Source organism: Heptranchias perlo, unplaced genomic scaffold (assembly GCF_035084215.1).
Source record: "Heptranchias perlo isolate sHepPer1 unplaced genomic scaffold, sHepPer1.hap1 HAP1_SCAFFOLD_70, whole genome shotgun sequence".
NCBI lineage: Eukaryota > Metazoa > Chordata > Chondrichthyes > Hexanchiformes > Hexanchidae > Heptranchias > Heptranchias perlo.
The window spans coordinates 1,183,818-1,198,899 of record NW_027139729.1 but is presented as its reverse complement, the minus strand read 5'-3'; the positions used below and the strand labels follow the sequence as shown (position 1 = coordinate 1,198,899).

At 46.4% G+C, this 15,082-nt stretch overlaps 2 protein-coding genes across 10 annotated transcripts in view; one reads left to right on the top strand and one right to left on the bottom strand.

Moving 5' to 3' along the window:
- The window catches only part of LOC137318393 (zinc finger protein 3-like), a 626,361-nt gene that overhangs the window by 441,446 nt on the left and 169,833 nt on the right, over positions 1 to 15,082 (top strand). The window lies entirely within an intron of this gene.
- The window catches only part of LOC137318443 (zinc finger protein 229-like), a 54,870-nt gene continuing 53,322 nt past the window's right edge, over positions 13,535 to 15,082 (bottom strand). For all 4 annotated transcript variants that reach the window (XM_067981329.1, XM_067981327.1, XM_067981326.1 and 1 more), the window contains one exon: positions 13,535 to 15,055. In XM_067981329.1, the coding sequence (XP_067837430.1) occupies positions 13,699 to 14,793 (1,095 nt within the window). In that variant the 5' untranslated portion in view covers positions 14,794 to 15,055 and the 3' untranslated portion in view covers positions 13,535 to 13,698. The remainder of the gene's footprint in view (positions 15,056 to 15,082) is intronic.

The window sequence follows — 15,082 nt, the reverse complement described above, 5'->3', positions numbered from 1 at the left end:
TTGAGAGTGGACTGTAAGGGCGGTAATTGACCGGATTGGATTTGTCTTGCTTTTTGTGGACAGGACACACCTGGGCAATTTTCCACATTGTGGGGTTGATGCCAGTGTTGCAGCTGTACTTGAACAGCTTGGCTGGAGGCGCAGCTAGTTCTGCAACACCAGACTTCAGCACGACAGTCGGGATGTTGTCGGGGCCCATAGCCTTTGCTGCAGCCACTGCTCTCAGCCCTTTCTTGATATCACTTGGAGTGAATCGAATTGGCTGAAGACTGGCTTATGTGATGGTGGAGATATCAGGAGGAGGCCGAGATGGATCATCTACTCGGCACTTCTGGCTGAAGATGGTTGCAAACGCTTCAGCCTTGTCTTTTGCACTCATGTGCTGGACTCCACCATCATTGAGGATGGGGATGTTCACAGAGCCTCCTCCTCCCGTTAGTTGTTTAATTGTCCACCACCATTCACGACTGGATGTGGCAGGACTGCAGAGCTTTGATCTGAGCCGTTGGTTGTGAACTCGCTTAGCTCTGTCTGTAGCCTGTTGCTTCCGCTGTTTAGCATGCATGTCGTCCTGAGTTGTAGCTTCACCAGGTTGGCACCTCATTTTTAGGTACGCCTGGTGCTGCTCCTGGCATGCTCTTCTACACCCTTCATTGAACTAGGATTGATCCCCTGGCTTGTTGGTAATGGTAGAGTGAGGAATATGCTGGGCCATGAGGTTACAGATTGTGCTGAAATACAATTCTGCTGCTGCCACTGGCTCAAATTGCCTCACGGATGCCCAGTTTTGAGCTGCTAGATCAAGAAGATAGATGAGGGCTGTGCAGTAGACGTGGTCTACATGGACTTTAGCAAAGCCTTTGACAAGGTACCACATAGTCGGTTGTTAGATAAGGTTAGACCTCACGGGATCCAAGGTGAGGTAGCCAATTGGATACAAATTGGATTGACGGCAGAAGACAGAGGGTGGTTGTCGAGGGTTGTTATTCAAACTGGAGGCCTGTGACCAGCGGTGTGCCTCAGGGATCGGTGCTGGGTCCGCTGTTGTTTGTTATTTATATTAATGATTTGGATGAGAATTTAGGAGGCATGGTTAGTAAGTTTGCAGATGACACCAAGATTGGTGGCATTGTGGACAGTGAAGAAGGTTATCTAGGAGTACAGGTTCATAGCTCCTTGAAAGTGGAGTCACAGGTGGATAGGGTGGTGAAGAAGGCATTCAGCATGCTTGGTTTCATTGGTCAGAACATTGAATACAGGAGTTGGGATGTCTTGTTGAAGTTCTACAAGACATTAGTTCGGCCACACTTGGAATACTGTGTACAGTTCTGGTCACCCTATTATAGAAAGGATATTATTAAACTAGAAAGAGTGCAGAAAAGATTTACTAGGATGCTACCGGGACTTGATGGTTTGACTTATAGGGAGCGGTTCGATAGACTGGGACTTTTTTACCTGGAGAGTAGGAGGTTAAGGGGTGATCTTATAGAAGTCTATAAAATAATGAGGGGCATAGATAAGGTCGATAGTCAAAATCTTTTCCCAAAGGTAGGGGAGTCTATAACGAGGGGGCATAGATTTAAGGTGAGAGGGGAGAGATACAAAAGGGTCCAGAGGGACAATTTTTTTCACTCAAAGGGTGGTGAGTGTCTGGAACAAGCTGTCAGAGGCAGTAGTAGAGGCGGGTACAATTTTGTCTTTTAAAAAGCATTTGGACAGTTACATGGGAAAGATGTGTATAGAGGGATATGGGCCAAGTGCAGGCAATTGGGACTAGCTTAGTGTTATAAACTGGGCGACATGGACATGTTGGGCCGAAGGGGCTGTTTCCATGTTGTAAACTTCTATGATTCTATGATTCTATGTTCTGAATCTATCCCATTTAGCACGTTGGTAGTGCCACACAACACGTTGGATGGTGTCCTCAGTGCGAACACGGGACTTCATCTCAACGAGGACGATGCGGTGGTCCCTCCGACCAATACTGTAATTGACAGATGCATTTGCGACAGGTAGATTGGTGAGGACGAGGTCAAGCAGGTTTTCCCTCGTGTTAGTTCGCTCACCACCTGCCGCACGCCCAGTCTGCCAGCTGTATCCTTCAGGACTCGGCCAGCTCGGTCAGTAGTGGCGCTACCGAGCCATTCTTGGTGATGGACATTGAATTCGCCCATCCAGAGTACATTTTGTGCCCTTGCTACCCTCAGTGCTTCCTCCAAGTGGTGCTCAACATGGAGGAGGACTGATTCATCAGCTGAGGGAGGACGGTAGGTGGTAATCAGCAGGAGGTTTCCTTGCCAATGTTTGATCTGATGCCATGAGATTTCATGGGTACCAGAGTCAATGTTGAGGATTCCCAGGGCCACTCCCTGCTTGGATTCCAGTTGAAGGAGCTGTCCACGACCGAGTGTTGCCGAATGGCACACTCCAAGGTCCAGGAGTATGTTCTGAGGGACGCACTGAAGTGAGGTGCTGCCTCCGAAAAGGTTCTTTGAGGAAAGGCGACCATGTAAGGACATCTCACTTTGTATGGTACAGAATGTATTTGAACATATGTACTGTGTTTTGAATTGTAATAATGAGATCTTAGTGTGCACGATCTGTATTGTATTGTTTTGAACGGTAATTGTGACATTTTCATTGAAATGTGTGTATCATTAAATTTTATGAAATAAAGCATATTTTGAAATTTTAATAAAATTTTGTGGCACAAACAGACCAATCACTAAAAGTAGCGACGCAGGTTTACAAAAAGGCGAGTCAAACACTGGGGTTGAATTCTCGAGGGATAGAATTGATAAACAAAGAAGTTATGTTAAACTTGTGTGGAGCCTTGGTTCGGCCACACTTGGATTATTGTGCACAGTCTGGTCTCCATATTATAGAAAGGATATACAGGGATTGGAGAGGGTGCAGAAAAGATTCACAGGGATGATACCAGAACTGAGGGGATATCCTAATCAGGAAAGGCTGAACAGGCTGGGACTCTTTTTCTTTTGAAAAGAGAAGGCTGAGGGGTGACCTGATAGAAGTCTTTAAGATAATGATAGAATTTGGTCGGGTAGATGAAGAGAAAATGCTTCCACTTGGGAGGGAGTATAAAATTAGAGTTCATAAATATAAGACTGTCACTGATAAATCCAATATGGAATTCAGGTGGAACTTCTTTACCGAATGAGTGGTAAGAATGTGAAATGCGCTACCACAAGGAGTACTTGAGGGAAATAACGTAGATGCATTTAAGGGGAAGGTAGATAAGCACAAGAGGCATAATGGAATATCGTATCCTGATAGGGTTAGATGGAGTAGGGAGGGAGGAGGCTCGTATGGAGCATACATGCTGGCATAAACAAGTTGGACCGAATGGCCTGTTTCTGTGCTGTAATTTCGAAGTAACTCGATGGAACTCAATGTACTATTTTGGGGGTGGTGGAAGAGCAGAGGGACCTGGGGGCGCATATTCACAAATCTTTGAAGGTGGCAGGGCAAGTTGATAAGGTGGTTAAGCAAGCGGATGGGATACATGGGTTTGTAAAAGAGGGGCATTGAATAAAAAAATAGGGAAGTCATGTTAAACCCTTACAAAAGACTGGTTAGGCCTCAGCTGGAGTATTGTCTCCAACACTGGGCACCACATTTTAAGAAGGATGTAAAGGCCTTGGAGAGGGTACAGAGGAGAGTTACCAGGGTGATACCAGGGATGAGGGACTTCAGTTATGTGGAGGGATAGAGCAGAAAAGGTTAAGGGGAGATCAAAAAGAGGAGATCAAAATAATGAGACGTTTTTATAGAGCAAATAGGGGTAATTAAATAATTGGATTGATAACCAGAGGTCATCGGTTTACAATCATTGGCAAAACAACTCGAGCGGAAATAAGGAGAACATTTTTCACACGGAGTGTTGTGAAGCACTGCCTGAAAGGATGGTGTCTCTTTTAGAGGCTGTCTTCGTGTCAACATTCATATTTTCACTGGGAAACTGCAGGAACAGAGTGAAACGGGTCTGCTTGTGTCCCTGGTTTCAATGTATAATGTGGAGAAATCTATAAAATTTATAATTGAATCGGTAAAAGTGAACATGGTCAATACAATTATATGAAAACTGTAAGTGAAGCCGCTCATTGTTGGAGCAGTCCTTTCTGAGCACAGCTTTTAACTTTATTCCTGAGAGAGGTCTCATTAAGACAAAGTTCTGAACTTTGAGAAGTTTGTGATATATCCACGTCATCATTTACATCGGAGTCAAAGCTGCTGATGTGGCCTGTTTGTTCAAATGACTGTAACTAATAGCAATGATCAGGGGTATAACCGTGTCAGTGGAGATTTACCCCCTGTATAAATCAGGGATCGCTCTAATGAATCCACACAGAGTGCCTGCCGGAGCTGCGGTTTCCAGGCCAACAGAAATCATTGCTTCTCACAGAAATGGGATATTCAGTAATGTATCTGATAGAATGTATTTATTATCCAGTTCTCGCAGCCGTTGGAGTTCCAGGTAACCCATTATCTCAGCTGTTCATGGTGTAAATCGGTATTAAATCTGCTGCTGTACTTGATACTTTTTTTTTCTCCCATCATGTATTACACAGTGGAGTGTTCTGTCCTCAGTCTCTGCTCTTTTGGTCTTCGAGCAGCTGCATTATATGCTTTACGATTTTGTTTATCCAATTCTGGCATTGTTACTGGATTATTCTCTGTGCTGATTGTATTGGAATCAGGTGTCTGGGCTAAGAGCTGGTATCAGACCATCAGGAGTTGTTCACAGTTTCATGTTGTGGAACTAAACTGTCCTGGAATATTTTTTTCATAAATGTGTTTTCAGTGATTGATAATGAGACAGCTCACGGTCTCAGTGTTACAAGGAGGCAGCGCAATGTCCTCCCTCCACAATAATATGGTTCAGTTTAACTGGGATTTCAACGTATTGATTGGTTATCACTGTTATGAAATATTATTTCATTCTGTGTGTGTATCTGACGCCGCATCAGATGTCTGGTTACTGAACTGTGTTTGCTGTTGATTCTTTCAATCTCATTCCCTGCTTCACTGTGGATGAAATTTCTGTAAAGTGCAATGTTTTGAGGTCATGTTTCACTTCATCTGTTCAAATCATGAGCAGTTCTATTTATCTGTGGATTGTTAGCAGCAGCGGTGATGTTGGTGTTTTGTTAATTGAACAATGCCGCCATCTAACGCTGTACTTTGTAATTACAGGAGAATGAATTTCAATTATTGTGAGGTGTGTCTGGAAGAGGCATTCGATTCTGTTTATTCCACGCATTGTGGATGAAGTGAACAGTGTGGGTTAACTGGTGGAACCTTGCATGATCTGTAGAAACATTAAACTGTTCACAGAGGCTTCACCATTTAACAAACTGACACTGAGAATAGAATCGTTGGAACACGGGGCTGGTGAGGAGAAAGCAGGCGCAGAATGTTAGGATTTACTAGGAAATGAAAGGGGGCATTGAGAAAGAGTAGAGACAGTGCGGAGAGATAGAGTGCAGGGACAGAGAACGCGACTGAGAAGGAAAACGAGAGGGACGGTGAGAAGGAAAGAGAGGAAGAGATTGACAGAGAGAGAAATGCACACACGGAGAACGAGAGAGGGGAGAGAGAGAGCAGCAGCGGTGTGAATAATTAATCGGAATGAACTGCTGAAACTTCCAGTACAATTATGAAGAGGAAATGTGATTTGAAGGTGTTATTAGAATGTTGTCAGATTGTAAGAGTTTTATTGTACTCTCTCCGGGTGTGTTTATCACCATCAGCTCCTCAGTCTGTTTATGTGAATGTTCCTTTTCCTTGTTTACTGATTGAATACATAAACATAATTGAAATGTATTTAAAGAATAGGATCAGTGATTTCTTTATCGCTTTTAATTATGGGGATATTGTATTCTAGAAGCTATGTGTCAGTTTTATTCAATAAAGAACGAGGCGAATTCAATGATTGTATTTTAATGTAATTTTAGTTGAATATGCAAGTAAATTTATTGAACACATTATGTAACCAACGAGCAGTTTATTGACACCAATAACCACAGAAATTAATGGTTGAATTCATTAATTGGATTGTGTGAGCTGGACCTATAGATTAGATTTCCTCTAACACTCTGCTGCAGTCTCTCCCTGTGAATCCCAGCCTCTCCTCCCACGGCATCGAATCCTCCGTCTCCTCATCCGTTCCCTCAGTTCATTCGCTTTCCCAAACTATCAGCTACTGATTCCCCTCCAGCTCATACATGTCCTTTTCCTTGGTCTCCCTCCCAAACGCACTCGCTCGCTCGGCCTCCAGTTGCCTCTTCTAATCCAATCCGAAGCCTCAAACTCACCCCCACGGATCACGGTCTTTCCAGTTTTGTGCCAGCCCCAGTCGGCTCTCTCCACCCAGAGCAACAAACCTCCCCCTGTCCCCTCACCTTCTCGTCCCTCGCTCACTTTCCCGTCCATCTGGAGCCCAAATCCGGATTTAACCTGTTGGAATCCCGGTGTTTGTATCCCTCCTCCCTTCCCCACCTGCACTGCCCCCTCACTCGGCCCTTCCAGTGGATCTGGTGCTCACTTTATTCACTCTCTGTATCAATTTCCCAATTCATTATTGATCATTGTGTTTAAAAACATTTCTCTGTCCGAAAGCGCTGCCCAGGTCAGTGAATCAGTTTCCACCGTTTGATGCAGCAACAAAGCTGGAAATTTCACCCCAGATCCTCTCAAACTGCCGCTTTGTCTCCAGGTCTAATCAGTAATTTCTCTGCTTCTTTTCTCTCTCTTTTACAGTTAACTTGGTGGCGATTGTGATCCTGTCCCGAGGAAAGTGCGGACTCTCCAAATGTATCACTCGCTACCTGATGGGAATGGCGGCGGCCGATCTCCTGGTCGTTATCACTGATCCGATATTGAAATGGATTGGACTGATTTATTTCCCAAATTCATTCCTGAGAATTACTCCCGTGTGTTCGGTCATTGACTTCCTGACTTTTGCAACCACCGAGATTTCTGTCTGGCTCACAGTGGCTTTCACCTTTGATCGATTTGTGGCCATTAGTTGTCAGAAGCTGAAAACAAAATATTGCACTGAGAAAACGGCGGCTGCTGTTATCGGGGTGGTGAGTGCGCTGAGCTGTTTACTAAACATTCCCTGGTACTTTGTATTTGATCCGGAATATATAATGGACAATGTACCCCGGGGTTGTGTCTTGAAACCGAACTTTTTCACTTCACCCGTATGGGTAACTTTTGTCTTGTTTACTGTTGTTTCAACTCCTTGTCTCCCATTCATTCTGATTTTGCTGTTCAATGTTCTCACCGTCAGCCACATTTTAGCGGCCAATAGAGTCCGCAGGGGACTCCGGGGCCGCAGCAATGGAGAGAATCACAAGGATCCAGAGATGGAGAACCGAAGGAAATCCATCATTTTACTCTTCAGTATATCAGGCAATTTTATATTGTTATGGAGCACACTCGTTTTTTATGTTATCTCTCTGTATACAACAAATACCCAGTACTATACGGTCAGTGACATTGAGTCAGCCGGATTCATGCTTCAACTTCTCAGTTCCTGCACCAACACGTGTATTTATGCTGTGACCCAGACTAAATTCAGAGAGGAGCTGAAGAACGGGGTGAAATACCCACTGAATCTAATTGTTACATTAGTTAAATCATAGAAACGTCTGAAGTCTTTTCAACTGAAATTAAACAAAAAGTCAATGAGAGTGGATTTTCACGTTTGTCGGTGGCGTGAGACGGGCTGTAACGGATCGGGCGCCCGCTATTCACCGCGCCTGATTTTACCATCCATTGACATAAATGAATTCACGAAAGTAACTGATATTAAACCAATCATTTAAATACATTTGGAAATACCAGAGAGGAATCATATCTTACCCGACAAATGCGGTGTTGTGAAATGATACAAAGATGTGATTCTAACATGAAACTGTTTGCTGTTTTTTATTCTGGAAATAATATGATTTCAATATTTAATGTTTAATCGTGAAATGAATCAAATCAAATCCTCCTTTTCGATTGATGATTATTTCCCATCATACAGACTGTCCAGTGTGATGGACTGAGGGTGAGCTGTCAGGTTCAGACAGCGTCCTGTTCATTGGGACATTTGTTTTGACCAGAACAGAATAATAATGGACCAACACCCAGACCGTTACTAGCTGGTAAAATATTAATGTAATTTCAAACTCCAGTGGGGAGTTCCGAAGATCGTTTCCTCTCTGAGCTGCTGGGCAGCAATGTTTACTCACTGCAGGGAGTTTAATGGGACATGAGGCTGGGCCTGGTTACACAGATTTATAAGGAAACCTCATGATACATTTCTGAGACGATCAGGAGGCGGGAGATTTCTCACGGCCGCAGCAGGCCAAGGGAAAGCTCTAATGCTCCTCCTCGCCACACAAAATATGAGTTACAAATAAACTTCTCAGTGTTCTGGATCACTCAATGCCCATCGAAAGGGCGGCTCCTCCTCCCATTTGTAACTAACATTAAATGGTGTCCCGTGTACGTCATAATACTCTGATTTACATATTACACGTGGTCTGACCGGAAACAGGTGGGTGTTGCTCCGGCCGCTCTTCTCAGGACCCGACCCACCATGGCGGAGGCAGGAACTCCAACGTTACAGGGGCGGTAAGTGACCTGACACCATTTACTAGCCTCTGACACGCCATTTCCGCCAGGCGGGGATACTTAAAATCGCCACACCTTTCCTGACCTACGCCCTAGTATTAATCTTGGAACCCCACAAGCTGGTCCATTGTCTCAAACTGCACCGGTTCACAACACGTGGAGGGAAAATTTCACCATCGCTGGGGTCTGAACTGAAAGAGCGGATCACCCGCCCCTTATAGAACAGGCCCGATTTTACTTTCACCGTCAGTTTACCGCCCAAGCAGTGAAGGTGAAATTACCCCGTACGTCTCTGATCCCAAAGTTCGACAGGTGTGTGAAGCACATCACACACTGTTTGCCAAACACTGGCATGAATGTGAGCGAATGGATCCATGTATTCAGGTAAAAGGTGATAACCCCCCGCCCCTCCGTAGAGACAGGATCCCTATACCGTGGAGTCGAAGTGGGGGTTCACCCCCAACAGCTCGGTAACACAGGATGCAGTGCTCTGCGGGCAGTTCCCTGGGATGCACCTCCAGATAGATATGAACTGCTGCTGGAAGGCCATCAACTCGGTGAAGGAGGCCCGATGGTCTTCCTAAAACCAGCTGGTCTTCCAGCTGAAGGAGCTGTTCACGATCCTTGGCCCAGGAGTCCGTGCTGTTGGACGCACTGAAGTAAGGTGCGGCCTGCCCAAAGGCTCTATGGGGAAAGACGACATTGTAAGGCCATTTTACCTGGTATTGTTCAGCATGTATTTGAAAATATGTTCTATATTTTCAATTGTAATAACGGAATCGTAGCGTGTATGATATCTATTCTATTGTTTTGAATTGCAATTGTGGTATTTGCATTGAACTGTGTGTATCCATAAATTTTATGAAATAAAGTGTATCTTGAAATATTTTTTAAAAGTTCCAGTCTCACAGTGTGTGCTGTTATTGGACAGTGAACAGTGGAAACACAGCCGGACAGTAAAGATGTGGGGAGTTATAAAAAGAACATCTATTGCAGGACCAGGTGAGAAATAGGATTAATTTCTTAATGATGAGAAACTCGGGGCTGTGGAGGAGCAAAGGGATTTGGGTGTCCAGGTGCACCAATCACGAAAAGCTACTGCACATATCCAAAATTTAAAGGTCCCAATTTCTAGTCTGTCATATCCCAAGGTACTGCTGTCAGGTATTTCGCCAACTCTCTGGAATTTGCTGATATAATCAGGCCCCACTGCCGCCCTCGCTGGTCCATTCCATCCATCCAGTGCCCTCTGCATTAAAAAGTTACATTCAATCATTCTGCTCATCCTCTGCCCCAGGGAGAGAAGACGAAGAGTGGCGGGAGGACCCAGACCATCAGCCTTATATGAGTTTGGAAGTTTCTGTTTTTAATTCAGGTTATTTTATTTGCAATTATTTCCCTTTTTTGTACCTTTATATTTTAATTTCATTATTGCAGATTTTGCATTTTTGAACAAATTCTCCAAACCCTTTGCGCAGTGAGTGCTGACTCCGGGCCCTTTGATTGACAGCTCTCACCACCTCCACCCCCACCCCGACTACCCCGGGCTGACTCCTCCCATCACGTTACACGCATCACGCAGCAGCGTCACTCACCTGACCGCGCTGACGTCCTTGCGCCGCGTTGCCTTAGCAACAGGCCCGCGCCGGGAGGATGATGATTGCGGCCCAAGGCCGGTGGGCGGACGGGCGCTGCTGTGGGCGGGGGCGGGGCCGACAGAGGGAGGGCCCGCACCGGGGAGTGGCCTGAGAGGGGTGGCGGGCGGAGTTCCTCGGGGCCTCCTGCGGGCCCCGTGAATCTGAACCCTGTCAGCGCCCGGTGTCGAGCTGGGCTCGGGGGGGAGTCACTCTCCCGCCTCCCCGTCAAACGGGCCGTGGGTCGGAGCCCAAAAGTGAGCGAGAATCAAACAGCACAGAGAGAGGCCGCTCGGCCCATCGCGCCTGTGCCGGCTCTGTGAAAGAGGCCGCTCGGCCCATCGCGCCTGTGCCGGCCCTGTGAAAGAGCGATCCCATTAGTCCCACTCCCTCCTGCTCTTTCCCCACAGTCCCGCAAATTTCCCCCCTTCAAGGATTGACCCGATTCCCTTTTGAAAGTTATTATTGAATCTGCTCCCACCGCCCTTTCAGGCAGTGAATTCCAGATCAGAACAACTCGCTGCCTAAAAACATTCTCCTCATCTCCCTCTGGCTCTTTTCCCAATTCCCTTCAATCTGTGTCCTCTGGTTACCGACCCTCCCGCCTGTGGCAACAGTTTCTCCCCATCGACTCCATCAAAACCCCTCCTCATTTTCAACCCCTCCATTAAATCTCCCCTTAACCGTCTCTGCTCGAAGGAGAACAATCCCAGCTCCTCCAGTCTCTCCCCGTAACTGAAGTCTCTCATCCCCGGTACCATTCTGGTAAATCTCCCCTGAACCTTCTCTGCTCCAAAGAGAGTAATCCCAGCTTCTCTATTCTCTCCACATAATTATTATTATTATTAATTGGGTTGTGCTGGGTATCTGGAAGCTGTAATTCGGTGAGTAGAAAGCAGTGGGAGGATAAGTCTGCAGATTGATTTTGGGAGATGGTGAAGACGGTGATCGTGGATTCAGACAAGGGAGGGAGGTGGTCTTTGAGACCGTCCGTGCTCTGTTGTAAGATCTCACTGTGTGTGTCTTGTTCCAGCCGTTCCCATTTGTACCTGTGACCTGACTGGCGGAGTCTGCGACCTCAACTGCTGCTGTGACCCTGACTGTTCCCCCGCGGACATCAATGTCTTCCCCACCTGTCTGCCGGGCAGTGAACCGTAAGTTTCTGTTCATGTGTTACTACATTGGCACCCGGTCCAGCAATGCCTCGATTTTAAGACCCTCGACCTCGTTTTCAAATCCCTCCATGGTCCTCGCCCTCTCCATATCTCTGCAACCTCCTCCAACCGATTTAATCTCCACCGACAACCCCATGTCACTCCAACCTATCATGGAATCGAACCCACCCATTTATCTCCTCCCACACACCATCTACACTCTGCGCACAGTCAGTGCTGGGACACTCAATCCTGTTAGACACACAGTCAGTGCTGGGACACTCCGTCCTGTTATACACACAGTCAGTGCTGGGACACTCAGTCCTGTTATACACACAGTCAGTGCTGGGACACTCAGTTCTGTTACACACAGAGTCAGTGCTGGGACACTCAGTCCTGTGAATACACACAGTCAGTGCTGGGACACTCAATCCTGTTATACACAGTCATTGCTGGGAAAGTCAGTCCTTTTACACACACAGTCAGTGCTGGGACACTCAGTCCTGTTATACATACAGTCAGTGCTGGGACATTCAGTCCTGTTATACACACATTCAGTGCTGGGACATTCAGTCCTGTTGTACGCACAGTCAGTGCTGGGACAATCAATCCTGTTATACACACATTCAGTGCTGGGACACCCTGTCCTGCTATCAACACAGTCAGTGCTGGGACACTCAGTTCTGTTATACACACAGTCAGTGCTGGGACACTCAGTCCTGTTTTCACACAGTCAGTGCTGGGACACTCAGTCCTGTTATACACAGAGTCAGTGCTGGGACACTCAGTCCTGTTATACACACAGTCAGTGCTGGGACACTCAGTTCTGTTATACACACAGTCAGTGCTGGGACAGTCAGTCCTTTTTCAATACAGTCAGTGCTGGGACACTCAGTCCTGTTATACACAGAGTCAGTGCTGGGACACTCAGTCCTGTTATACACACAGTCAGTGCTGGGACACTCAGTTCTGTTGTACACACAGTCAGTGCTGGGACATTCAGTCCTGTTATACACACATTCAGTGCTGGGACATTCAGTCCTGTTGTACGCACAGTCAGTGCTGGGACAATCAATCCTGTTATACACACATTCAGTGCTGGGACACCCTGTCCTGCTATCAACACAGTCAGTGCTGGGACACTCAGTTCTGTTATACACACAGTCAGTGCTGGGACACTCAGTCCTGTTTTCACACAGTCAGTGCTGGGACACTCAGTCCTGTTATACACAGAGTCAGTGCTGGGAAACTCAGTCCTGTTATACACACAGTCAGTGCTGGGACACTCAGTTCTGTTATACACACAGTCAGTGCTGGGACAGTCAGTCCTTTTTCAATACATTCAGTGCTGGGACACTCAGTTCTGTTATACATGCAGTCAGTGCTGGGACACTCAGTCCTGTTATACACATTCAGTGCTGGGACACTCAGTCCTGTTATACACACAGTCAGTGCTGGGACACTCAGTCCTGTTCTTCACACATTCAGTGCTGGGACACTCAGTCCTGTTAAACATACAGTCAGTGCTGGGACACTCAGTCCTGTGAATACACACGGTCAGTGCTGGGACACTCAGTCCTGTTATACACACAGTCAGTGCTGGGACATATTGGATATATTGACCTTGGAGGGGGTACAGTGCAAATTCACCAGAATGACACTGGGGCTTGAAGGGTTCAATTATAAGGACCGGTTGCATAAACTTGGTTTGCATTCCCTTGAGTTTAGAAGGTTGAGGGGTGATCTGATCCAGATATTTAAAATTATAAAGGGATTCGATAGGGTCGAAATAGAAACTATTTTCTCTCGTCGGTGAATCCAGAACAAGAGGACATAAACTTAAATTTAGAGCTCGGGTGTCTTGGATTGAAATCAGGAAACTCTTTCCCACACAAGGGTAGTGGAAATCTGCTCAGCCTGATTGAAGTGGACCGTGTGATATAATAGAATTTTCTGTCCTGTCAGAGTTGGACATTTGTCGATCCATCTTTTAAAATGGTGGAGGAACTCAGTTCTAAGATGGATTCCACTCACTTCATCATGAGTCCTCAAACTGCTTCTCTTATCATCAAGATATCAAGGACTGGACACACTGTGTTTGAAAGAAAGCTGATTAATTTGACACTTGTACAGAATATTAATAATCCCTTTAACTGGGCTGGAGTTTAACATCAGAAACAAACCCCAACTGTCAGAATGAACATGGTTCAGTCCTGGATGTGATTAACATCAGCAATAACAGCAGAATCCAACCCCTGCAGTCACATGTGATCCCGCTGGTGACTCAGCAGGTGGGAAGACTGAGTGAATCCCATCCCACACACGAAGCAGGTGATCGGCCTCTCCCCAGTGTGAATACGTTCATGTCTCAGCAGATCCCAAGTTCTTTTAAAGCTCTTCTCACAGTTAGAACATTGAAAGGGTCTCTTATCAGTGTGAACAAGTTGGTGTTCAATGAGGCCGGATGAACAAGTGAATTCCTTCCCACACACGGAGCAGGTGAATGGCCTCTCCCCAGTGTGAACTCGCTGGTGTGTCAGCAGGGTGGATGATTGAGTGAATCTCTTCCCACATATGAAGCAGGTGAACGGCCTCTGCCCTGTGTGAACTCGCTGGTGTGTAAGCAGGGTGGATGACTGAGCGAATCCCTTCCCACATATGAAGCAGGTGAATGGCCTCTCACCAGTGTGAACTTGCTGATGTCTCAGCAGGTGGGATGATCGAGTGAAACTCTTCCCACACACGGAGCAGGTGAACAGCCTCTCCCCACTGTGGACTCGCTGGTGTGTCAGTAGGCTGGATGACCGAGTGAATCCCTTCCCACACACGGAGCAGGTGAACGGCCTCTCCCCAGTGTGAGTGCGTTGGTGTGTCAGCAGATCACTTTTTCTTTTAAAGCTTTTCTCACAGACAGAGCATTTAAAAAGTCTCTTATCAGTGTGAACAAGCTGATGTTCAATGAGGTGGGAAGATTGAGTGAATCCGCTCCCACACACGGAGCAGGTGAACGGCCTCTCCCCAGTGTGAATTCGCTGGTGTGTCAGCAGGTTGGATGACTGAGTGAATCCCTTCCCGCACTTAGTGCAGGTGAACGGCGTCTCCCCAGTGTGAGTGCGTTGGTGTGTCAGCAGATCACTTTTTCTTTTAAAGCTCTTCTCACAGACAGAACATTTAAAAAGTCTCTTATCAGTGTGAACAAGTTGATGTTCAGTGAGGTGGGATGACTGAGTGAATCCGCTCCCACACACGGAGCAGGTGAACGGCCTCTCTCCAGTGTGTCTGCGTCGATGTGTTTCCAGCCGGGATGAGTAACTGAATCCCCTCCCACAGTCCCCACATTTCGACGGTTTCTCCATGGTGCGGGTGTCCTTCTTCAGGCTGTGTAACTGGTGAAAGCTCTTCCCACAGTCAGTGCACTGGAACACTCTCAATCGGGTGTGTGTGTCTCGCTGCTATTGCAGTCACAGTGATGTTTGAAATCTTTTCCACAGATCGAACAGATCAACATTTCTCCTATATTTTAAGGCCGATAATCTTCAGGTGCTGGTGAATGGAGTCAGATCTTGACGTGATGTTTGGTTTGAGTTTCTCGTCTGCAAATCCGCCCCTTGTAATACCCTGTAAAAGGAGATAACGAAAGTCCTC